General features: G+C 43.4%; 1 protein-coding gene across 7 annotated transcripts in view; it reads left to right on the top strand.

Moving 5' to 3' along the window:
- Positions 1-27224, top strand: part of FRMPD4 (FERM and PDZ domain containing 4) — a 351306-nt gene that overhangs the window by 276684 nt on the left and 47398 nt on the right. For all 7 annotated transcript variants that reach the window (XM_066619178.1, XM_066619173.1, XM_066619174.1 and 4 more), the window contains one exon: positions 24313-24358. In XM_066619178.1, coding sequence (XP_066475275.1) covers positions 24313-24358 — 46 coding nt within the window. The remainder of the gene's footprint in view (positions 1-24312; positions 24359-27224) is intronic.

Below are 27224 nucleotides of genomic sequence, written 5' to 3'. Positions count from 1 at the left end.
GTGTTCTAAATCAGGGGTCTCCAAACTCTTTGGCTAGAGGGCCGCATCAAATATCTGGCGTGGTGTGGAGGGTCGAAAAAAAAATTTAAATATAAAATTTAAATAAATAAATTAGAGATGGAACTTAGATGAGTGAATAAATGAATGAATGGGCTCATTCATTCAACCTCTCTGGCCCCCAGAACACTCTCCAGACACAATCAGAGCACAATTCTGGTCATGTTCAGTTGACTGGGCCAGAGGCTTTCAGGGTACAAGAGGTTGGCTGCGGGCCAGAAAGAGGCTTGCTGCGGGCCACATCTGGCCCCTGGGCCGGGGTTTGGAGACCCCTGTTCTAAAATGATGCTTGTAGCAAGAATACACTATACCTGCTCTTGATTTGTAGGCATAATGTTTGTTAGTAGGATATGATAAACACTTGGAAATTATGAAGAATTCATTACAAATTAATGAATTGAATTTGGGGGTCATTCATATCATTTCACTGAACTTCTGTTAGATGATCACTGCTTACTTTAAAGTTCTGTTCATCTTTCGAAGGCCAGTTGCTTGGTTTGTACTATAAATTCCACCAGCAATGCATAAGCTCTTATTTCTAATATTCTGTGATGCCTTTTCTCCCATGTTCTTCTCTACTGAGAGTTATGCAGGCTGCTTGCCTGCTTGTTGCTTCACTCTTAATAGCGTTGTAAAAGCAAGAAACGTGCCTGATTGTAAAAAAGAAAATGGAAGGTAATGGGCATGAGGGGGATGGGGGCCTGCAGAGAACTGCTGCAAACCTGAAACTTTCTGCGGATACCGGACCCGCAGATATTGGAGACTTGCCTGTGTTTGTAAAATAAGAGTGACTTAGAAACATCTCTCCTTTAAGAGCAAAGTTACTGGAACAGAAAAGTAGTTGCTTCTAAAAGCTCCAAGCGTAATTTATTTTTTACTATATCATTAAAATACAGAAAGAGTGTGGATAACGTGCATGCCAAACAGCTGAGGTCTATTTAAAGAACCGGCTGGGTTGCTATGTAGCAGCTGCTGCTGATCATTTTATTACACTGGTAGTGCATTTTCTGGTGCCTTAAACTTAATCACAGTGTGGTTTAGAATTAGTGCCCATGCAGGGTGAGCTTTTATATCACCACATGCCATAGCATGTGGTGGCTTGATTCCTGCATAATTTTTAAAGAATTCATTCCTTCAGTGCTGAACATGTAAAACGTACAAAGGGTGATCTAATTGTGGGAGTTTTTGGGTCACCCAGTTCAGTCCCCTGTAGTGAGGTATGATTTTCTACTTTAAAAAAAAGTATATCTGTACAGATTAGGCTTAGTGGGAGAGATTTTTTTATCCACCATTACATTTTTAAACCAAAGAAATGTGGGCTTCCTTAGTCTTCAGCCTGTTTGTGACTCTCAGGAGTGGCTTCAGGTGGCAGTGAAGTCAGGTACTAGTGAAGGCCCAAAGTTCATGAGAGGTCTCCCCTGCTAGGGCCAATCACCTGAATCTCCCAGTATGGCCAGCTGCTTGCAAATTCCCCTCACTGGCCGTTGGGAAAGGTCTGAGGAACCATTGCCTACTGCTGCTATCTATCCGTTGTTCACTGCCACTAAGATTGAGTGGGAAGTCAGTGCAGGCCTTTAATCTGTTCTAACATCTGATGCTAACACTGCTCTGACTAGGTTGCTGCTCAGTTTTGAAGACAGAATCCTACTTCCAGCCTTCCTTCTGTCCTTCCTAGCATTCATCTCGTGACTTGTTTCCTTTGTTTTTAGTATCCTCCCTTTACCTAGGCAACAGGAAGCCGGCATTCTTACCTCACATCTGCTGAAAACAGCATTCTGCAAAGAATTCTCCACTCTCCCAACTGTCACAGTAAGAAACACCATGTGGAATGGGCCCATCACATTGTCTATATCAGGGGTGCCCAAACCCCGGCCCGGGGGCCACTTGTGGCCCTCGAGGCCTCTCAGTGTGGCCCTCAGGGAGCCCACAGTCTCCAATGAGCCTCTGGCCCTCCAAAGATTTGTTGGCGCCCACACTGGCCTGACTCAACTGCTGTCAGCTTGAGGGCGACTGTTTGACCTCTCACGTGAGCTGTGGGATGAGGGCTCCCTCCACTGCTTGTTGTTTCACATCTGTGATGCAGTAGCGGCAGCAAAGGAAAGGCCAGCCTTACTTTGTCCTTGAGCTATTGCAAGACCTTCATTCATTCATATAAGTTCATTTTTAATATATTCATTTATGTAAACTTGTTTAAATTTTAAATGTAAATTGATTCTTTTTTTCCCTGGCCCCCAACACAGTGTCAGAGAGATGATGTGGCCCTCCTGTCAAAAACTTTGGACACCCCTGGTCTATATCCCTGGTCCAGCCTCCTTTTATTTATGTCAAATATTTTTACTCCACTTTGAACTCAAGGAATTCACAAGGTAACGTCCAGCGTACAAAGTATACAACAAAACATTACATTATGATGAAATGGGTACTATGCACAATCAATAAAACAGCAGATGGAAACAGGAACAGCAGTTTTGAAAATTGAGTGTGCCCTTGTGGCCTCAGCGATGAAGCTGGAGTTTGACAGTAAAACAAGCAGCAGAAGTGTGTGTGTGAAGGATGTCAGAGGCATTCCAGCACAGATCAGGTGGTTGGGGAAATTCCAGATTCATGTTAATACAGCCTACAGCCCTGTGTATTCATTACTTCCTACTCACAGTGAGAGGCAACAGCATGTAGCTGATGAAGACTAGTATTGGGTTGAAAATTCTCTGCAGAATGTCATTGGTATCTGGGCATTGCAGGCCATGAATGCTTTCTCTTAGCTGCTTCACACCTTGCTTTGGAAAACTTGCATATATATTTGTATATAATAAGTTCCAGTTAGGTTTTGCCAGGGATTGTTCTTCTTGTTATTTCATAGTTTTGAATATGGGAAGAGCAGTTCTGCTAAGAAGAATGAAAGGGTCTCTCTAATTTACTACTCTTAAGATTTTTTTTTATTTTTACAGCGTTCTATGAAAATATTGTAATTTGTAAATATGGCACTGGGGACATTTTGATTTTGCACACTGAGGCAAAGAACAAAAACACCAGCTAACAGCGAGGGAAGCCTGCTCCCAAAAGCAGTGCACCCAGTAAGGTGCCAAAATCTTTCCAACCTTGCCTCACAAGATGGCAGGGTCAAGCAAGAAATGGCAGCAACAAAGTGGCATTCCATAAACAGCAACAAAAAACAAGTAAAAGTTCTCTAAAATCTGTTGCCATATTGTTTAGTACAGTATCAATTGCTATGGTCTCTTTTTTGTATTCTTAATAAAGAATCTGGATCTTGCATTTGAATCATTACCATGAATAAAATTGACACAGGCAGGCCAATCCTACTGAAATACCCCGAACACTAGTGCAGCTGGGCCAGTGCAGTTTATGCTGTATTTCACAGGGGACTTTTGCAATCTGGAGAGCTCTTTGAGGTAAGGGGACATTTGTCCCCTTCTCTCGGGTAAAGCCCCAACTGCAGGAACAGATCTATTCAGACCCACCCCTGCTAAATCGCCAGCACAAGTCCAAGTGGATTTGTGTTGGTGGATCTGGTCAGGAAAGGAGGGTTAGGATATGGCATGCACTCCTGCCTCCCCAGGTCTCATCCACCCACCCTGTAATACCCCTCCCTACCCACACCCCACCCCATTACATCCTCCCTTCACCCTCCCCCACCCTTCTGCTGCCCAGCATGGAGCTTACCTGCTCCAGTGCACATCAAGGCCTGTGGTGGCAGGACTGCGCAGGCCTTCGTGCTGGTGCTACTAACTCCTACGCTGTCATAACATTCTTTACGGCTAGTCTGTGGCCTGCTCCATCTCCATAAACGGAGTATAGGACTGTGCTGTCATTGTGTTTACTAAGCAAGTGAGGCTTCATTGTATGTTGAAAGTCTTCTTGAATTGCATAGAATTGTAGGAAAGTTTCTAAAGAGAATAGGATGACCTTAGATGACTTCTGTGTAGGCTGTTTCATTATGATATAGCTTTCAAGTTTATAACTAATTGATCTTGAGCAGGCAAAGGAACAGATCTGATTCAGGTCATAAATCGGCATACAATCTGCATAAGTGAAGGTTTCTTCTTCAAAGGTCAAATGTATTTTAATTTGCACGATTGTGGTCAATATGTTACTATGAGTTGAATTAAAATATTTCTGCTGACCCCCTGCATCATGCGTGGGAAGAGTATGTGCACATCTCCCTCCATCACACCATCCTGTTTCCACATAATAACATGGAGGAGTGGTGTTTGAATCCCCCCCAGTGGCATTATGCAGCAATGCAACAGTGTGTTGAAAGGGGGTAGTGCACATGCTCCTTCTCCATATAGTGTAGAGGATGCATTTCCAAATTTAGTTAATATGTGTATGTACAGAAGCATAGATATGATCCAAAGTGACTGTATAACAGGACTCTGTGAATATGTTTCCATGGGGTGTGTACCAAAAACTACCCTTGACAGTCACACAATGTCTCTGCTTCTTGGATTGTTTGTTGTCTTCAAGAGTACCATCTGTAGAAGATGTTTTCTTGGCCACATGTACATAGCATGCCCCATCCTTCCAAACAGCTGGGGCTTCTCCAGCCTCTCCACCATTGATATCTTTTTTTAAATTCCAAGTCTTCTCTTCATGTTTCCCACGAACCTGAACTCAGTGCCTGTACATATAAACAGTGTGTTTGTCCTGGGAAGATGAATACCATAGTATAAGTTTCTCGAACCATGGGTTGCAACCCAGTGTTGGGTGGGTCCTGGGTTGGGGCCATCCCACCCAGACTTGCATCCAGTTGGCTCCAAATTGAAGCCCTCCAGATGCAATTGGAGGCTGCACTAGGCCTCCACAGGTCTCCAGAAGCAACCAGAAAGTCACTTCTAGTTTACTTCCAGATTCATGAATGTGACTTCTTATTGCTTCCAAAGGCCTGGGGAAGCCTTTCTAAGGCCTGCAGAGGCCCAGCACTGGGGAAGGAGGAGGATCGTGATGTCCTGTGCCACAGAACATGTGGGTCACGGTGGAGGAAAGTTAAGAACATAAGAACAGCCCCACTGGTTCAGGCCATAGGCCCATCTAGTCCAGCTTCCTGTATCTCACAGCGGCCCACCAAATGCCCCAAGGAGCACACCAGATAACAAGAGACCTGCATCCTGGTGCCCTCCCTTGCATCTGACATAGCCCATTTCTAAAATCAGGAGGTTGCGCATACACATCATGGCTTGTAACCCATAATGGATTTTTCCTCCAGAAACTTGTCCAATCCCCTTTTAAAGGCGCCCAGGCCAGATGCCATCACCACATCCTGTGGCAAGGAGTTCCACAGACCAACCACATGCTGAGTAAAGAATTATTTTCTTTTGTCTGTTCTAACTCTCCCAACACTCAATTTTAGCGGATGTCCCCTGGTGTTATGTGAGAGTGTAAAGAGCATCTCTCTATCCACTCTGTCCATCCCCTGCATAATTTTGTATGTCTCAATCATGTCCCTCAAGCACCTCTTTTCTAGGCTGAAGAGGCCCAAATGCCGTAGCCTTTCCTCATAAGAAAGGTGCCCCAGCCCCGTAATCATCTTAGTCGCTCTCTTTTGCACCTTTTCCATTTCCACTATGTCTTTTTTGAGATGCGGCGACCAGAACTGGACACAATACTCCAGGTGTGGCCTTACCATCGATTTGTACAATGGCATTATAATCTTAGCCATTTTGTCATCACCTGGCAGGACAAAGTTCCAAACAACACAGTCCTAGAACGTGCTGGAATCCCTAGCATGTATGCACTGCTGAAACAGAGGCGCCTGCGTTGGCTCGGTCATGTCGTGAGAATGGATGATGGCCAGATCCCAAAGGATCTCCTCTATGGAGAACTCGTGCAAGGAAAGCGCCCTACAGGTACACCACAGCTGTGATACAAGGCCATCTGCAAGAGGGATCTGAAGGCCTTAGGAGTGGACCTCAACAAGTGGGAAACCCTGGCCTCTGAGCGGCCCGCTTGGAGGCAGGCTGTGCAGCATGGCCTTTCCCAGTTTGAAGAGACACTTGGCCAACAGTCTGAGGCTAAGAGGCAAAGAAGGAAGGCCCATAGCCAGCGAGACAGACCAGGGACAGACTGCACTTGCTCCCAGTGTGGAAGGGATTGTCACTCCCGAATTGGCCTTTTCAGCCACACTAGACGCTGTTCCAGAACCACCATTCAGAGCGCGATACCATAGTCTTTCGGGACTGAAGGTTGCCAACGGACAATCTCAATACCTTTTCTAATGATCCCAAGCATAGAATTGGCCTTCTTCACTGCCACCACACATTGGGTCGACACTTTCATCGACCTGTCCACCACCACCCCAAGATCTCTCTCCTGATCTGTCACAGACAGCTCAGAACCCATCACCCTATATGCAAAGTTTTGATTTTTTTGCCCCAATGTGCATGACCTTACTGACATTGAAGTGCATCTGCCATTTTGCTGCCCATTCTGCCAGTCTGGAGAGATCCTTCTGGAGCTCCTCACAGTCACTTCTGGTCTTCACCACTCGGAAAAGTTTGGTGTTGTCTGCAAACTTTGAGAACCCCTGTAAAGTTTGACAACCCCTACCATAGCATATTTAAATAGAATACATATTAAGAATACATATGAAGGATATGTATATAGAATACATATAAAGGAATTTAAAAGCAAAACAAAGTCCCAAACTTCTTTTACTCGCCTGTTATGGTTTCTTTATAATTTTTCCATTTCTGCACAAATAATTTATGCTTGATTAGAAAAACAGGGTGTTCACTAACATCCCCAAAACAAACAATTTTATTGTGGTCTGATTTTGTGGGCTTCCACTTGCATACCTAAGGGGGTCAAAGGGGGCAAATGCCATGGAGTGCCACACCTTCCTTACCCCACATGTGCCCACCGCATCCTCTGAAGGCCTTCCAAGGCCTCTGGTGAGCCTTTAAAGCATGATTCCAGTTTTCAGGCAGAAAGTGGGAGTGACGTTTAATGCCTTTCAGAGGCCTTGGAAGACCTTCAGCAGGCTGGAGGAAGCCATGTGCAATTCCTCCAGTCCTCTGAAAGTTCCCAATGTGGCGGGGGGCACTCTGTGGTTCTGGTCCCAGGCAGCATAGTGGCCAGAGCGCCAGTGTATAGGCTACACCCCACTTCATCAGATGCATGAAGTGTCTTTCCTAGTTGACATACATGTGCCTCTGTGTAACACTGAGCACACATGTGTTTTGGAGAATATAGCCCTGCTTTCCACTGATTTTTTGGTGTCAGATGGGTTCAATATGCAGGATCAGGGACATCCTGCATCCAGACTAAGGTTGCAACCCAAATATCCTGGTTTGGACGTTGCCTTGTACATAGTGAGAGGAGCAATGGGTAGGCAGCTTACAATTCAAAGATTCTTCTCTGATCTTAGATGTGGGAACTTTTGCCCAAACAGCCCCTAGTACGCCAAATGCTTGGTGGGCCCCACGGAATCATAGTCTTATTTTTTAAATATATTATTTTAAAATGCAAAATGAGGGGGTTTTCTTTAACAGTAGAATATGCATGATTTTCTTTTTCTTTTGGAAGGGGAAATTTTAGTAACCTAAGGTTAAGTACTTGATACTTAAATTGCAGAAAGAAGCAGTTTTTAATTAATACAGGAAAAAAGAAAGGATATGGGTTAATTAGTGCAAAAGAAAGAGGAAATTGAAGAGCTGTATATCATTTGGCTCAAGGCAAGGAGCATGTGTCCTGGCATCTGTCGATTATCACAGGAATAGCTGAATTTAACCATGGAATAGATCATGTGGTGAAATTTGACTGGAGACAGGCGTTCCTTAATGCAGAGACTTAAGTTGGCATTGTTACCCATGGCATCTGCTCTCCTCTCTCTGTTGTTGTTGGTCAAGTGGATTTTGTAGGGTTTATTTGTAGTGCTTCCAACACCTGAAAAGCCTGCCAAAAGTCCACCAATTTTAACGTCAATCTCAGAATATGAGATGGGGCAACAATTGAAAATCGAACACAGTAGATAATGCTTTCTGAAAATTTGGTATAATCTGATGATGCTGTTAAGCTAAACAGCATCTTTTTGATTTTTTTTTTATAAAAGCTCAATGCAGATCCAGTTAAATGCGATTTCTTTCCATCTGTCTGGACATGTGTATTATTGATAGAATATAATATCTTAGGGACCAATCCTATCCAAACTTTCAGCGCTGATGCAGCTGTGCCAACTGGGCTTGCACTGGATCTTGCGGTGGGGGAGCAGTCATGAAGGCCTCCTCAAGGTAAGGGAATATTTGCTCCCTTACTGTGGGAATACATTGGTACTGGAAAGCTATATAGCATGGGGCCCTTAATCTTATATTGAACCATGCCATTTTCATATATAAATGTTGTAAGGCTGGTTTCCCTAAGGCTGGTATTAGTATTTGCATTGTTTTATTCTGTCTTACTCTGCAGGGGCAACCTAGAGGTCTTCTCTGGAAAAAGGAACATTTGTTCCCATACTGGGGCATAAGCCTTCATTGCCTGAATGGGTCTACTTGGATCTGCACTAGCTATTTTGCTGGCACAAGTTTGAGTGGACCTGGAAAGGCTGATCAAAGCCAAGAAGAGGGATAGTATATTGGCAGTATTGCCCCTTTCCCAGCCTTGATCCACCCTCTCCCTGTCCTGTTCTCCTGCCCCTCACACCCCATTCTGCCCACCTCCCACTGGCCCCCTTTTGCCTCACTGACTAACTGCTGTCTGTGCTCTTTGGTGGACCACTCGCACATGGTTCCTCACCATTTGCAGTGGCCACCCAGCCTTCTGTGACAGCTACGAAGTACTTGACGCTGCCAGAATATGAGTTCCAATAGGATTGGCCTCTTTTACAGACTGAAGGTTAGGCAGGCTGTTGCTCTTTGGAGCGTGGTGGGGGAATTCTTTTGAGGTTCTTCTCATAATGTTCTCCCATAATTAGAGGTGTTTGAGGGGAAAAAACATTCATTGTGACTTTGGTACAAGGCCACTTATGTACAGTGTGTTCAGCCAGAAGCAGGGTTGGGCTAAAATCTATGAGTGCTGGTAAGCTTTGGCTTATTCGTCTTTTTATCTTATGTTCGCAGGAGAAAAAAAAATAAAAATCATAGTTTCCACAGCAACATCGCCCTTTCTCTTCCAGGCGTTGTTTGGAAGTGCTCTTCGTGATATTATAGGTGTGAGGTTAGGAATTAAAACTAGGTGTGAGATGGAGAAAAGCAATAATGGATCTTGCCTGGCCCTGACTTCTCTCATGAATAATCATTTCTAGTCATTCCATACATCCCTTCCTGAAACTATTTGGCTTATCCCGATGTGCAACATGAACTACCCCAATTAAAATATAATCACAACAACAGTGCAAAGTTTGTAGGAGTTTTTCCAGTCTATTTACGCTGATCTTTCAACAAGGGTGAAAAAGGATCGTTCTGAGTCCCAATCCTGACTAATCCCCCACCACCAATGCTTACATGCCCAGGAGGCATGCACTGCATCTTCTGGTGAGGGCACCATCTCAGAGGTTCTCCTCAAGGTAAGGAAATGTTCGTCCCCTTACCTTGGGGAAAGCCTCCACTCCTGCTATGTTTCTCCAAATGTAATGGCAGCAGAAAGGGATAGAATCCGGCCACATGCAACTGCCTCTAGTTGCACCCCATCCCTCTCCATTCGAGTGGCAATTTCTAGTGCTCTGTATTACTAGGGCAGGAGGTCTGGGCTAGAGGGTAGAGCCACCTTTAGGCGCAAAGATTTAACACCTGAAGATTGCCAGTTCAATATCATCGGAAGTCTCCGTGAGCGGCGAGAGCTTGAGAGCTGACAAGCCAAGCCCTTTTGGGTGGGAACCAAAAGAAGTCAGCTCTGTAAGAGAGAAAGGAGCCGTCTGTCAGTATAGGAGACAGCGTGTGGCCAGAGCATTTCACCATACCATGAGAGATCCACCTGGACTGTAGATTGTTCTTGAAAAATTGTTTTTGTGATTGTAAAAAACCCCTCAGGGGTTTAGAGAAAGCCTGCTTGTGTAAACCACCTTGAATAAAACCAAAGGAGTAAACCAATGGCCAGAAAGGTGGTATATAAACACCAATTAGTATTATTATTTAGTGAGGGCCTAAGTGTTCTAAGCCTTGACTTGTTTTATCGCTTCTTTATAAATTGAAGAACCAAACTACTTTCTCGTTTTTAATGGAGTGTCAAGAACATAGGAAATTATCTTACTTAGAGCCTTGGTTCAAATGACACAGTTTTATTCTTCTGCTTTTGCCCTGTTCTTTGGTCATGTAGATGGCTGTGATACTGACAGCACAATCCTAAACATGTCTACTCAGCAGTAACAGCCCAATCCTCACTTGTACTGGAAATAGGCAGGCTGGCAAGCCTGTGCTGTATCTAGCGCAAGTTTGGGGCTAAACGCAGAGCATTTCGAGGCAAGGGGAATCACTTCCCCTTACCCCATGTTGCACTGCAGTGGCCCCAGTGGGCCTCAGGAGGTGGTAAATATCCAAGCAGAATGGAGCAGGCAGAGGCTGCTCTGCACCGCCTGGGAATAGGGGTCAGGATCTGGCATAATTGCTGGGTCCTGGCCCCCTCCTCCTGCTCCCCACCTGCCCCCAGGAACACCTGCCACCCGCCTTCCCCCACCCAGAAACACCTCTCTCCTGCCTCCTGCCTGCACTCCCCATGCCCCCCAGACCCCTGTACTGGCTGAGCTTAGCCGGCGCAACTCACAGTCCTCCAGGGCCTGCGGTGGCGTGGGGAGACCAGCTAACTCCCTTCAGAGTGGTGCAGCACTTTTACAACACTCTTGGGCCAGCGCAAGCGAGTACTAGGATTGCGCGCTAATTTCTATCAGTGGGACTTACTCCCAGGAAAGTGTGTATTGCAGCCTCAGTTTTAGAGAGATCTCCCCACCCCCCAATGCAATTGACTTCTGAGTTATCTGAAAATGGATTCTGCTTTCATCTGTTGATCCATTATCCTGGCCTTCATTCTTTAGTCAAACTGGAAGAAAACATAAAACTTTGAGAGTTCCTTGACAAACCATAGGAGAAGATTTTCAAATATATTGACAACTGAAAAACTTATTTCTTTAGAAATAAGAACTTTCTTTTCTAACGTTGTCATGCTCTCTGTCTTTCTATAATGATGTGGATGTCTGTAATTCTGGAAAATGTAGCTTCAGACCAAGAGATTCATATGTAGGACAGACATTTTAAAGGTATAAAAGATCCTGAATTTGTAGACGTTTCTGGAGGGACAGAGCGGAAGTTTCACTGCCCCTTCTATTCTTTTATCTTTTTAAGTATAGATAAATATAAAGGCTGTGACCTACTGAACCCTTCAGTGGTTGAGGATAATTGGCTATGACTGTTTCTATCAGTTGTGGCAGGAGCTAGACCTCCTCTCCAATGCAATACCACAAGCTGTTACTGCTAAAACAAACAGACACACACAACTCAAGCCCTATCAGTAGCACTGCTTCTGCTGAGTCTCTGTGAGGGAGAGATAGAAAGAGACCTCAGAAGGCAAGGAACACTACGCTGGAAGGGGCAGACAAAGAAGAGTGAAAGAGGGAGACATTGCTGAGATGCTGGGATAGCCCAGTTATCACACAGTCTGCCCTTTCAGCAGTTCTGTCTTTTAGCAGCATTCTCAGCTTCTGCCAAGATGTCACTTCACAGACCATGCTAAGCTGCAAAGTGACACCGCAGCAGAAGTGGCGCAGCTGAAATGCGGGTGGCCCACATGATAATTGGGCTGTCCCATATCTTGAAAACATGATCCAGATTTGCACATTTTGTCTACTGATTTGCAGCTAAATGAGTTTCTACATGAAAACAAAGTGTTTATTTCTGGCCATCAGGTGCTTAATGACATCACTTCCTGCTTAATGATGTCATTTCTGGCCCTCAACAGGCACCATGAATGCTGTTCAGCCACTATATGAAACTAGTTTGACACCCCTGCTTCAAACTATTCAACTCTTAAGAGTTCATTTATAGTGAAACAGTCAATAAATCTTTAAAGAGTTGGGTTTGGTATCTATGAGATAAGGGGAGACTTCCATTATGCTGTGATCTGATTGTATTTTGATAAGTCTGTTTTTGTTCTGCTTCCTTTAAGCCAGCATATGCCCTTTGGAAGCAAAATCACCTTGCAATGAATTGCAATGCTCAGTTCTAGAATAAGAGTTTTCTCTTCCCACAGATCATTCTCAGAGAATAAAAAAAAAGACCTCAAGCCTCTGAACTTAAGCAAAGTTTGATCTAACTTTCAGGATAGCTTCTCTGCCTAAATACTTATACTATACTTAAGAGAAACCTTATTAAAATAATGCTGTGGTTTTGAATGTAGCATGCATAATTAGAATGAATAGAGGGTCATCTCTGTATGCTGCATATCAGAATAGATATGTTCCATATTAAAATAATAATGGAGTCGTTAGAGCATAGCAATTGCCTTGCTAAGTCAACAAAATGACCATCGAACCTAGTACCCTGTCTTCAACAGCTTCCAGGAGGCCCACAAGCAGAGGAACATGACAGTATTGCCTTTACTTTTAGAAGGAAAAAGATAAATTAGGTTTAGCAAAGAGTAAATTCACCACTCTGTATTTGGCCATATGTGCAAATCCGCACAGGAACTCTTTAATTATGAACTCTTCATCTGTTGGCACAGGGATGCACGCCTTGGGCAATTTTCTACCACACACTCGGTACTCTTAATTTCAAGCAGTATCTGACTGCTTAGTATCTGGCTATTCTCTGTTCAGGATTCACACTTTGGAGACTAAATATAGTATTCCAAATTCCTTTACTGAGATATTTAAATATGTTGTATTCTCATGGAAGCTAGTTCTTAAAATGTCTTCTTTGAATATCTATACTGCTTCAAGTTGTGTCTCAGCAGTTGCTTTGGACCACAGAAACAATCATAACCTGAAAAAAGAACAAAACTGCTATTCCATCAGAAATATTTTACTATTTGGGTTGGTGTTGAATTTCTAGGTGTCTTTTCAAAAGCAAGAACTTTAATCAATAATATTGACTGAACCAACAGCAAATTGAACACACACTGCAGGATGATATTGGCTAATGCAGAGGTTTTTCCCCAGTTGTAAATACCTCTCTTCTCGACATTGTTGTCTTCTGTTATACATCTAATTCAGGAATTATCAACATGCTCAGCTCTGAAAGAAAATCTTAACAGAGTTGGTAGATGTAGAATCACCCAGTTTTGTGCAGGGCAAGTTGTTCCTGAAGGAATAGGTCCAATTCTATCCCCCACCAGCCCATAGGATTCAGTGCCCCTGACATAGTGCACACTGCATGATATGGTGGGGATGTGGCTAGATAGCCTGGGGGAAATCTTTTTTCCTTTCCTCCCCATAAGCTGCCTGTCTGCCAATAGATCTCCTCAGACCCACACCCCCTCCCTCTCCCCATTGAGCCCACTCCTCACCCAGATCCTCCTCCAAACCTCCGCTGCTGCCACCTTACCTGCTCCATCACTGGATGGGTTAGCTACTGGTGCGCTCACTGAGCTTCAGTGGTTTGTGCTGGTGGTCCCACAACACACAACATCAGCATGGCTTTTATAACACAGGCCTGGGAGATATGGCAGCACATCTCACAATCTGTTGCCATAGACCCTTAATAGGATTGGGCCATTACTGTCTATTGTAATCCACAGACATGCTTCTTTATTAAAGATGAGAATGCAACTAAGCTAGAAACTAAAAAGAACAAGAAAGAAAAGTCTAAGGGTGGAGTCTGGCTCCATCCTATCATCCTGCCAGTTCTAAGGTAGTGTTCTTCAACCTTGGGGTTGTAATCCCAGTGGGATCACAATGCCTCACTCCTGGGGTCACGGCAATTTATAGGAGCAGAAAAGGTTGAAGACCACTGAACTAGAGCACCACCAAGTAAAAGGGGTGGCATCTGGTGTACCCCTTCAAGTCCCAGTCCTGCTAAGCAGTTTTGCTAAAATAGCTCTCACTAGTGCCAGGCTTCATGGTAATATTTTTCTGCTCTCTCCAATAAGTATAGCTACAGTGAACAGTGCTGGGCAGGTGTAATGGGGGAGGGAAGTGGGCAGCAGCGAGGGTGGACAGATAGGGTCCCAGGAGGGGGGCAGGACTGACAGAGTGTCCCCAGTCTCATTATTTATTTATTGGAACATGGCACAAAAAAGGTTGAAGACCATTGTTCTAAGGTTTAACTCATTAATGATCATGCTACTACCTTCTTGGTTCTAAATCTCTAACTATAAAAATATATATCTAAAATACTAGGCACTTCCTTCCCTCACAGAGACTAGCAGGACCAACTGAAAGCAGGAGAAGAAGCTAGGAAGGCCAGCTTTGTCAGAATGGCACCTGTCCCATCTCCACCTGCTGCTCCTCCAGCTGGGACTAGCCCCTCACAGAGGCCAGTGGAAGTCACAGGTGCCCTGTGAGCAGGAGGAGGGTAAGCCAGTGAGGCAGCAGCATCATGTCCAACTTTTTAAATGGAAAATTTAAAGACCAAGTGTGCCTTTTACTGTTTAAATTGTTGTTGATTTTCATGTAAGCCTCTCTGAAAGTTGAACAACAGAGTAAAACAAAAGATTGAAATAAATAATACTGATGTATGGATCCAACCCACATATGGATACATGTGCTGCAGAATTATTTAAAGAAATGGAATGTTCTATTCAGTAGGATCTGAATATCAGTGCAACAGGTTTTTAAACATGGATTTCTTAGACAACTAACTTTTAAAAATTTCCATCTGTGCTGATACATAATGTTCAAGTTAAAGTTGATGATCATATGGGAAATACATCACCACCCGGGGAATCATTTTTAAAGTGTGTGGCATATCAGGGAGAACTGAGAGGGTAACACCTTGTTGGCATCCTTCAGTCTCAGAAGACTATGGTGTCACGCTCTGAATGGTGGTTCTGGAACAGAGTGTCCTCTCCAGTGCGCGAAGCCTGGGTAAAGTAGATATGGAGGATAGGCTGTTACCCATGCAGCAAATCCCCCCTCTCCACGTTGCTGAAATGGTCCAATGGAAAGGCAGAAGCCAATACAGTTGGTTCCAGCGGCGTCGCAGGAGTTGCCAGAACGTGACTGTGTTCAGCCATGAACTGCCTCAGGGACTCCGGCTCCGGATTTTGCCTCGAGGTTGACTCCTGAAGCCTTTTCCATAACTGGATGTAGCCACAAGGCAGTGGAGGTTTGGGATCAGAGTTTTCCTTCTCTCAGATGAGCTGCCTTCCCAGGCTGACAAGTCCCATCTACCCGGTGGCTGTTTAGTCGCCTCTTACGACAAGTACAGCCAAACTGAGGGCCTATTCTTATCCCCAGCCCCCAGGGGAGGAGTGTAACAAAGGGTAACAAAAGGAGAAGAAAGTGAGCTGGTATCTGTGATGTTGCACTTGTGTTTGTTTCGTGAGCACAGTGTTTAGTACATCGTCATTTGGATGTAATTGGACATCTAGGAGTAAAGCCAGATCCTCAAGCACTCCCAGCCCTCTGAAGATGTTGTGATACATGTGGCATGCTTTTGGAGAGGGTTGTCTGTATTAGTAGTAGATTTTGGTATAGGACAGCATGAATGTAAAATGGTACTGATGGTCTCTTATGCCTGTTTTAAGGCCAGTGTAACAATGTTACACTGATAGTCTCTTCCCCTCCCCTTGCCCCTGCAGACACCAGGGGATCAGAACCTATCCTGGACTTCAGTTCTGCCTGTTAGGTAATGCTGCTGGGACTGGGAGTGCCAGTTTGCCCTATGCATGAACCCTAACCCCTGTGCACTCATTCTCTGGCTTAGCACTGTTGTGACTATCCTGACTGAACAGCTGCAGCCAGCATTGAGGTTTGTGACTCCGAAATGGTAGCTATGGAAAGTGCTCCTCCTTGCTCCAGAAATACCACCAGGTGGCAAACTGAGAACTTTGCCCAGGGGTATGTATTATTTCCCAAGGGCTGCCTGAGAGAAAGTAGTTTATGGTTTATGTTGCTTCCAAGTAAATTGGCATAAGATTGTAGCCTTAATGTAAATCCTTTTGAACCCAGGACTTCTGAGCCAATATGCAGAGGCTAGCACTCCATTATACCTTTTATCGGTATCTGGGATATTTTTTAATTCAATTTTTCAACTTTTAGATACTTGATTTCATCTATTACAACCCACTTCAGGAGTTTGGGAGGAAATTAGTTGGATCTTTAAATGAAGTGCAATTAGATTCAAAATAGGAATAAGTGACAGGAGAAGAAAGCCTTCTTGTAAGGTAATTTAAAGTTGATTTTTTAATTGTGTAGTCTTAGTGGGGTGTGGCTAAGCTCCTGCACTTCAGAATTTGCTGCTACACCACTGATTTCTTGAATGATTCAGAAGCCAAAATGAAGGCGCGGACATGGTTCAGAATCTGGACTGCAGTGTGGTTTTTCAGTGGTAAATATGTGAAGGCCAAAAGCCCTGCCCCATGGACCAAGTGTGAGAAGTTGTTTTGTAACCTCAGCACTGGCCTTAGTGCCAAGGCAGCTAAAGGAACTTTGAACAAACAGGTTAATCATACTGGATAAATGCTTCCTTAACTGAAAAGCAATGGACTTTCATTCCTTTTAGTTCACCAGGAAATTGGTTATTTACCATGATAGTGTGTGAAATTTTAACATTTCAAAATTAGTTTCTTTGCACAAAGAGTTACAGTTATCTGTTTCTTTGCCTCAGGGTTTTTCAGATATTTTTCACCTTTAGCTGTTTTTTTTTTCCTTCTCCCCCCTCCACATGGAGATTGCTGAGAAACATGGAGTTCAATAAAACTAGGTCAGTGAATGAATAGCATGAAACAGACTGAGGTTCATTACACATTCAGGCTTTTACCATAATCTCTAGATACATAATTTCTTGCCTTGCCCTTATCTTTTCACATAATGCCCGAAAGCATTGACTCATTTTGTGTTGTGCTTTTGAGGAGACTTACATAAAGTGTGGGTGCATTTCAGTGAAGGACTTGTGAGGAATTTGTCTCCTCAAAGTAAATGTTGATCATTGTTCTCCAGTGAGGTTTACTTCTAGATTTTATTGTCTTTGGAGAGTTTGTCTTTGGCCTTTATTTGTCATTGGCCTAGATTTTGTCTTTGGCCTTGTCTCTTGCTCAGTATATTATAAAATATCTGCATTCTGAAAGTGACTTTTCCATTCCTCCATCTGAATTTCTATCCCTTAAAGCAACCATTTTCAAGTAGTGCACCATGGCACATTGGTGTACCACGAATGGTCTGCAGGTGTGCTGCGGGAGTTTGGGAGAGGATCATTTATTAGTTGGGCCATTGTGTGTGTGTGATCCCCCCACCAACAGCATGGTGTGCCTTGACAATTGTCAAAAAATCTGATGGTGTGCCTTGACAATCTTAGCACCTTGTCAGTGTGCCATGAGATGAAAAAGGCTGAAATTCACTGCCTTAAAGTTTCATTTTGTAGTTCCAGAAATTTCTCTCCCCTCTTCTCTTTTGCCTTTTATGAGATTGAATTTTTGTCCCATGGCATGCTTACGAGTGTGCATCACATCCCCTAGTAAATTTCATCAGTGTCCCCTGTGCAGTTAGGTCATCTTGCCTCACTCACATCTCATACGTTCTTTGTCATCAAAATTTGATACAGGGTCAGCTATTTCTTGGTTCATCTCACTGCAAGAACATTATCTTCAACATTTCGTTCATTTCTTCTGCTACACTGAATGAACAGAAAGTATGGAAACCTTACACTTCCAAGTTCATAGACAAAGTCAATGACAAATTCCATAATAAAATGATCATGCTTGATGTAATCTGACAGATAATACTTAGGAATACTGTTTTGACCTTTTTAATGTTCTGTAAGTTGATCCTTCTCCTCACCTTTATATCCTCCATTTCTTGCATGATAATTACCTGGTGGTACTGCCAAATACTGTTAGAATGGAATGAACTACAGAGGTCAAGTCGGTGACAGTGAAATTCTCATTGTCTTTCAACATTCTTGTAGCAGTTTTGTATTATCCTGATTTTATTTTTTAAGGAATAAATACAATCTGGTTGTACAATTCTTTGTTGGCTAGACAAAGAGGACGTTCGCTACAACTATAATTATCTATGCTAGGTCATTGTTTCTTTTGTTGAACCTCCAGCTTTGCATTGTTCAAGAATGCACAAAATGTGTGAAATACTGCCTGTATGATTGAGAGGCACACCTAGTTAGTACCTGCTATGAAAACATCAGCAAAGGAAGATTTAATGTAGATGCTTGCCTTTAAGGCAATCTCACAGATAAGTCGTGGTTTTCAGCCAAAAATGATGGAATGTTTCACAACCCTCAGATAAATTGGGGGGAAAACTTAGGGAATAGTGCTTGTGAGGAAGAGGAACAAGAGGAACTTGCCCTGGAGTCTAACTGAAAGGGGGAAAGAATCTGTTTTTGAAGACATTAACAAGGTGCTTATGTAGTACTGTGTGCCCTTCTCCCCCTTAAAGCAACAGAACTGAACACTGCATTGAATTGCTTAAAAAAAAAAATTGAGGTTTGAAACTGCAGAAAGGCATTTGCACTTGTGAAAACCTTCCAAAACAAATGCAGCATCAATGTAAAGCAATGTAAACAGTTAACCTCAGCACAACACCCTACTTCCATTGCTGCTAGACAACTTTTCATACTATGCACTGTCGTTTTAAGAGGCACTTCTGGATTTGGAGTTAATGAGCATATTCAGAAGACTCTACAATGAAGCTCCAACAAATGTAAACTAAGCTGCGTGTTTGTAAGCTGTCTGCAATCGCTCAAAATGTTCCTCAGGCTCTTCACAGACTGTCTTCAGGCACTTTTAAAGCTCCTCCGAGCTTTTCCTGGCTGCTGTGACAACCTGAGCAGCCCTGAGTGACCCACAATCTACGCTTGATTTATTGGTAGAAATTTCTTGCCTTATAGGCGAGTATGAAAGGCGAGGTTATGAAATACCATGGTGAAATAAATAATTCATGTTTAAATATAATTCAAACCTCAGTCAGTCAGGGATGGCCAACCTTTCAGCATGGGTGCCTGTGTTTGAAATAGTTTTGTAAAGGGGGGAATTTCAGCTGGTGCAGTGTATCATGACATGGTTTTTCGTGGCTTCAGAAGATGCTGGGGATAGCTTTGGTTGCTGATGCTGAAAACGATGACACCTAACTATATGGTATTTCCTGCTTTTGAGATCTACTGTCTATTCATGAGAGCCTGAACTGCCCACAGTAATCTGTCACAATTGTATGGTTAGCTGATCACCCTGAGACCTGATGTTATAATTGGTTTTCCTTAATCTAGCTGGGTCAAAGTGGTCTCACATGTACCTCAAATTATATAGACCACCGCAGAAAAGACATTATTTAAGCCTGAAGAGAACTTTATTCTTTTGTAGTTTATGAAATGTCTTGGAATTGTTCTTGATTTGCAGAAAAGACTGTGCAAAAACCACTCAGCAAAAACATGATGCACATGCAGCTCTTCTCTGCGTACGCATGATTTCCATGCTTATGCCACCATCCTTCTGAGTATCATGTTTTCATCCTGGCTGTTACTTCAGCAGTTGTCAACTTCTGGATACCCATCCACCAAATAGATGTGTGCTTTCTCTGTAGCTTGTATCCTTTTTGTTCTGTCTATAGTTAGGGAGGAAGAATTTGTATCTTGTTTCCCTTACAGTGTCTAAGATGTGCAGAGAGAGAGTCATGGCACAGCTTTGGTAGCATTCCTGTGGTGGGAACGCAATGACAGTAGAGAAGAGGCAGTGCCCATAGGATGAACTACCACTTGAACAGAGGCATTACTAGTGGGAGAGGGCCACCCGGGGCACCATTTTGAAAAGGGTGCCACATGAAGCCCAGCCAAGATGGCTGCTGCTGTGATCTCTCATCCAGCAGCTTCCCAATCTGCCTGCCACTTGCTTCCTCCTCCTTCTTTGGAGGCTGTTGTTGAACCTCCAAAATGAAAGGAAGGGGACAGTAGCAAAATTTTGCAACACAAAGAAAGCACACTTGGCACAGTTAGGAGTGCTATGCTCATGATGACACAATGAAGACACTCAGCTCAGCTAGGAGCCAAGTGGTTTCGTCAGCCGCTCACAACCCGGAAGTAATTTTCAGGAACATCATCACATCATCACCAAATGCTTCCATGTCTGTGCACTCAAGGGTGTTGCCATGAGTTACCACTCTGGGTTGCAGAAGAGGTAGCAATGTTACTGTACTGGAATGGTTTTCTCACTCCTTATTTTTCACAGAGTGACAGAGATGCAGAGATCAATAGAGTTTTAAGACTCATAGCATAAGTTGCAAATTGGAGCCACTTACCAGGACTTTCCTGTTGAATTTCATGAATAAATTCTTTAGGGGTTTGCATTCATTCAGGCTAATGCTATGTTGGTGATTTATTTTGTTTTTCCTGCTGAGCAGCACTGCCATGCAAATTACTTGCACTTCACTCAACCAGGCAATAAATCTCAGAAGCAGACAATTAATTGCATTGGAAATTAGGAGAGCCTACAGAAAATCAAGTTTTATCACAATCAACTGGTCACTAACCTTTCCCCAACGGAAAAAAGAAAAACAGCCCAGCAATGTAATAAAACAAATATTGGCTTTGTGGGGATTTGCACAGCAAATAAATCTGCGTGTGCTTCTGAGACACTCGCTAATATGAAAGTGTTCTTGGCAAAAGCTTTGATTATTTCAATTGAAGTTGTTGCAATCTGCTTGTATTTTGTAAATTTCCAGGTTTGAAATTTCGGACACTTATTAATCAGCATCTTTGAACTCATTATTGGGTGGGGGCTAACAAGCTGAAATTAAATCCGAATAAGACAGAGGCTCTCCTGGTTCGGAAATCCTCGATGCAGGTGCTGGACTATCGGCTTGCGCTGAATGGGGTTGCACTCCCCCTGAAGGAGCAGGTCCGCAGCTTGGGGGTCCACCAGGACTCGCAACTGCTATTGGATTCCCAGGTGGCGGCTGTGGCTAGGGGGGAACTTCGCTCAGCTTCGGGTGCGCCAGCTGCAGCCGTACTTGGATCGTGCAGACCTGGCCACGGTGATCCATGCCTCGGTGACATCGAGGTTAGATTACTGTAACACGCTCTATGTGGGGCTGCCCTTGAAGACGGTTCGAAAACTGCAACTAGTGCAGAATGCGGCAGCCCGTGTGGTTACTGGAGGTAGGCGGTTTGACCCTGTCAGTCCGCTTCTCCAGCGGCTGCATTGGCTGCCCATTCGTTTCCGGGCCCAATTCAAGGTGCTGATTTTGACCTTTAAAGTCCTATACTGCTCTGGGCCAGGGTATCTTAGAGATCGCCTACTGCCGTACAATCCGACTCGTCCTCTTAGGCCTTTTTGCAAGTGCCACCGCCTAGGGAGGTACGTGGGGCGGCAGCAAGAAATAGGGCCTTCTCAGTAGTGGCACCAACGCTATGGAACTCCCTTCCCCTTGACTTAAGAATGGCTCTCTCTCTTGAGACTTTTCGGTGAGGCCTGAAGACGCTTCTGTTTAAACAAGACTTCTGAGTTCTTGGCCTTTTTAACATCTTTTTAACATCTTTTAATATTTTTTACAGGCCTGATTCTTTTATGATTTGCTGCTGCTCTATGCTCTTTTTAACTGACTATTTTTTATCTGACTGCTATTTTTATGATATGTGTTAATATTATTATTATTAATTATTAACAATATTTGTATACCGCTTTTCAACTAAAAGTTCACAAAGCGGTTTACAGAGAAAAATCAAATAACTAAATGGCTCCCTGTCCCAAAAGGGCTCACAATCTAAAAGATGCAAAAAGAATACCAGAAGACAGCCACTAAAACAGACACTGCTGGGATGAGATGGGCCAGTTAATATGTTTTTATTTGTTTTAAATTATGTTTTTAATCTGTTTTAACTTGTTGTAAGCCACCTTGAGTCCTTTTGGGGAGAAAGTCGGGGTAAAAAATAAAGTTGTTGTTGTTGTTGTTGTTGTTGTTATTAATATATCAAGTGGCTGTGCTTTTTCTAAAATATTCTTACTTATGGCCAAAGGAGAATTGTAACAGATTTGTTGGCTCTGCCCTGGTGTAATCCAAGATTGAAAATTAAAATTTTACTTACGGCCCAATTCTATGGGCATGTTATGCCAGCTGAACATGTGTTTTGCCTGCAAAACACATTTTGCAACTGTCAGAAACATGATACTTCAGGCACATGTGGCCTAGCCACCACTGCAAGTGGCGAATGGCAGAGTCCACGTGAGGACAGATCAGGCCTTCCTGCTGGAGCAGGTACAGCTGCGCAGGAGTTGGGAAGAAGTAAAGGAGGGGTGGACGGAACAGGGAGGAGATGGGGCAGAGGAGGGTGGATTGGGCATGGAAGGGAGCAGAATTGGTGGCAGTGCCTGCCAAATCCTAACTCCCTCCCCAGGCCTGATCTGCCTGCATGGCTCCGTGTTGACTTGTGCCAGCTGTTGAACTGGCACAGGTGCAAGTTGAACTCATAGTGGTTGCTGGGGTTTATCTCAGGGCAAGGGAACAAATATTCCCTTGCCCTCAGGAGGCCTCAACATGGTGAAACTCCCCCATAGGATAAAGTGGAAACTGACAGCCCAGTTCTGAGCTCCCGTGGCTCATGGCTGCACTGAAAACGGCTACCGCCGCATCCTGTGCACCATGGGCAGCACCTCAGGAGAAGACTTTCATCCCCTTCTCCCGGGTAAGGGAAGTAGTTCCGCAAAGGGGTTATTTGATTCACTGCTGATAAAAAGTTTGGTGGTGAAGTAAGAGTGTTAATGTCAGGCGCCAAGCCCCACACAAGCAGAGCTCTACCGGTCTCGCCTGCATCCCTCCCCACTCCCTCTCTCTGGCATGCCTCCTACCCACCCTCTCCCCGCTTCCTGCCTGCCCATCATGTCTCCTCCCTGCCCACCGCCCACCTCTTCCCTCCCTGGAACGCCTCCTCCCCACCTCCCCCCGCTCCCATTTTCCTTTCCACAGCTTAGCAGTCCGTGCGACTGCTGAGCGGTGGAGGCTGGGCACCCGCCTGGCACTAGCCCAGTGCCAGCCAGTGCTGGGCTAGCACAGGTGCTTGCCTGGCATTAGGCCTCACAGACATGTCTTATGGCACGTTTGTGACAGTGTACGCTGGCAATAAGCCGGGACGTCGAGCCCAGGATTGGGCGCTGATTTGGCACTGCTGCATTACCACACGGGGAATTAGGATGGGGCTGTTAGCTTGGTCATGTAAACACATTTTCCTACGGCACTCCACACTTGATGCAGCAATGCCTAGATACATAATGTATATATCCAGGTACTTCTGTCAGTGCACGAGGACACAGTGAAAGAGTATACCTGGTTTCATCTTTTACAGAGAAACCGTCTGTGTACAGTGTATACAGATTGTACCTGCACTGAATTGAGTGAATGAATAACTGTACCAAGGTACACACTCATGTTTGGGTACAGTTTAACCCATTTCTGCCCAGCCCACAGGTATACATATTTGATCCCTGTTGTGTATACGCAGCATTGGGCAGAAATGGTTTAATGAATGAACAGCCCTTGTCAATCATCTTTATGTCTTTCCCTGTTTATATGTTGCATTTCGAAAACACCAGCTGACACATCAGTTTAAAGACATATGGAACTACTGCACATAGTAAGATAATAGCAGACTGCTTTAATGCAACAAAAGAATCTTTAATGTTGGTATTACGTTTGATGTTATTCATGTTTTCTCACTGTCATCTAGTGTTGCAGCTGTTTCAGTTTGGGGGCTCAAAAAACCGCTCTCAGAATGGGTCTGAAATAGTTCCCCCAAAACACATAAGATACTCAAATGCTCCCCTTTCTTTATCCCTGTTCACTGCTGCGTTTTTCTCTTTCTGGCGCTGCTGTTTTGGCACCATTATTTCCTAATAATTGCTGCATCTTCTGCCTGGATTTAATTACACAATGGATTCCCATCTAATATGATAGTGTCACAGTGCTGTATTGCCAAGTGGCATGATGACATCCCCCATGTCAAGCAACGCCAATTGCACTGAGGGCAGTGCTTCCTGAATCAACTCTGAGAATGAAATACTTTCATTCCATTTCCAAGCAGTCCCTCAAAAATCAACTGAAGGTCTGTTGCCTTATTGTGATGAGCTTGCTGTTGTAAGATCCCAGTTCCCTTCAGATAAAAGGAAAACTTGTTATCTTTGGAGTGTAAAAATATGAATCTTTACTCTCATCTTCTTTCTTTACAGGAGCTGCAAAGAATCAATCCTCCTTACTGTTGTTCAGCCTTACCCTGTAAGTAGTTATCATGTTTTTTGGAATTAGTTTCCTAGCAACATTTACAGCTTTTGTCTGCCTATTCTCTCTCTCTCTCTCTCTCTCTCATCTGCATAACCAAAAGCACAAGTGAAGTAGGAGCTGTGTCTTTGAAGATAAATGTGATGATTATATAGAAGTACAGACAGAAATGGAACAATGTGAGGGTAATTTGAATAAATATGCTTCTTTTCCTACACCCATGAGGAGTATTTTTTGAGGACAGAACAGGATGCTGAGTTGTGGTCCAAGACATTTCACAAGCTTTTGAGGCAATCTTTGCTTCATTTGGGTTTTTTTTGCAGGGTTTTGGTTTCTGTATCTCCATCATTATATGTTGTGTAACACCTTCATTATATTCCTTTTTTGATAGATTTAAAATGGCTAGATTTTTGTGGCATGCCATTTTGTACAGCACTCTTGTATCAAGAAGGAGCAAACCTATGACCAACTTTGAAGACTTTACCATTCATACAACAGAGTACAAAATACAGTCCTGTATCAAAACACACAATAGTTTCTGTGTTTACCTTACAGTTTTGCTTTTGCTTTGTAAACAGTGTACATAGGAGGTGCATTATCTGGATTAGAGCCACGGTGGAGGACATTACACTAGATTAGAGCCATGGCAATTCTGAATCACTTTGCATGCCTTACTGCAGGTGATTTTCACACACACACACACACACACACACACACACACACACACACACACACACACACACGCATGCACATTCATACACAAGTAAAACCCCAAGATCAACATGTGCAGTTAAAGTCGAACATACTTCAACCCTCTGAGAACTTGAAAAACTGTTCTGGGAAAGCCTGGTTATGCATCAAGTTCGTTTTCTAGCTATTTTGGTCTCATTTAAAAATAAAACGAGGCTCTAAGAGATTTGCCCAAACTGAACAAGACCAGAGATGGCAGCTAAGGAAGTGACTGGTAGATCGAGAGCCACATCCAAAACTGGTCCACTTCTACATATCACAGAATATGAATATTCTGTTTTCTCTTTTCCCCTTTATCCTTATTTACATTATGCATGTTACTGACATTTTATGTGTATATTTAGTAAGGCATTTTTATTTATTTTCTGGAAGAAAAGTGTAACTTTCAGTGCTGTATGAATAAATGATGGGAAAAAAATCCAGCTGTGAGATCTCAAAGTTGATTATGTAGAATTCTCCTAAGTGGGTGAAGTATGTCTTTCGTGCTTGGCCAGCCTTACTTTAGAACAGGGGTGTCAAACTTGTTTCATACAACAGGCTGAATAGCATTCCCGGTGCCTGCTGAGGAGCAGAAACGATGTCATTAAGCAGAAAGTGATGTCATTAGTAAGAATTTTGTCATGTCCGCTCTGGTCATTTGTCATGTTGGGAGTTTGAGACCTGAGGTAAATTGTTGTGGGGAAGGGAAGAAGGCAGCAGCACGACCCCAGGGATAGGAAGGGGTTTTTTTTTTACTTACCTGCAGCCAGCACTGCAGTCCTGGGGAGTCCAGGAAGTGCTCCGCAGGGCTCCCCATGCCTACAAAAGAAAAAAGAAAAAAAATGATCTCCTCTGGTTTTCGATATGAAACCAGAAGTGTCAGGTTTTTTGTTTGTTTGTTTGTTTGTTTGTTTGTTTGTTTGTTTGTTTTTAGACTTTTGCAGGCATGGAGAGCCCTGCAGAGGGCTCCCTGGACCCCCTAGGACTGCACCACTGGCTGCAGGTAAGTAGAAGAAAAAACCCTCCTTTCCCCAGCAGTAGCGCAGTCCTGGAGATCCAGTGGCAGGGCTTCTCAGGCTGGGTATCATGGTGCCCCAGAACTTCCATCATAAGCTGAAAATTAAGGCTGCCCTGTATCTTTATCCTGCGGCTAAAGAAACAGTAAGAAATCATGAATATGCCAAATTATTGTGCAAACCTAGAGCAATTTGACTCCTTAAGTCTTCGTTTTATTATGAACTTGCTTCTTTTGTTTCCATTAAACCAAACAGCTGAATCAATAACTAAAATGGAGGGGGAAATGGAACACTTATGTAAGTTAGTATGGCTTCAGAATTAAACTCACAGTATGTAATATCTTGGTTTCAGTAAGTTAATTCCACATTGTATTATTAAGAAATACAGCAGCTCATTCCATTAATGGATTTAATAATATGGGAACAAAAAACGTATAGCCTGCAGTGAAACCGTATGCGGCTTGGAGAATCATTCATATTGCTAAATGCAATCAGAGAGGTGGATGTTATAAATTTTATTTCTTGGCCTAAGGCCATGCTACCTCTGATTGGGTAGCAATTTTTTCTTACACACGTATACTACTGAGATGTAGAGTGATGAAACAGTTCCTAGGCATGAACTCAAAATGAACTGTTTGTGTGAAAAGCAAAGTATATTAGCATACACAAACCAAACTAGCTACTTGGGCATTCAGGTGTAGCCTCTTGGCATTTCCAGTGCTCATATTCATCAGCTGTGCTAAGTTACCTAATCCAGGGTCTCCAAACTTTTCAGCATGAGGTCTGTATTGTATATCTGGCAGTGTCAAAGGAAAATGAATGAATAAATAAATACTGGACCAATTTGCTGAGAGTTTGATTGAATACAGTATGTGGGTAGGTGTTACCAAAAGGGCTGTTTTGTTTAGGGGAATTATTATACTGTCCTTATTGGAACCTTAGGATCGCAGGCTGGATAACAAGACGGTGTAATGCAGAGAAATTCCCTTTGAGCTTAAAGAGGAGACTGAGAGAAAGATAACTTTTAATAAAAGGTTATAGTTTTATTACAGAAGCACAAAGGTAAACATAATGCACATGGAAAAATGATAAGTATAGGTTTCTTGGTCCTAATACTT

This window comes from Tiliqua scincoides, chromosome 3 (assembly GCF_035046505.1).
Source record: "Tiliqua scincoides isolate rTilSci1 chromosome 3, rTilSci1.hap2, whole genome shotgun sequence".
Lineage (NCBI taxonomy): Eukaryota > Metazoa > Chordata > Lepidosauria > Squamata > Scincidae > Tiliqua > Tiliqua scincoides.
The sequence above is the reverse complement of the archived record's forward strand: the minus strand, read 5'-3'. Positions and strand labels throughout refer to the sequence as shown.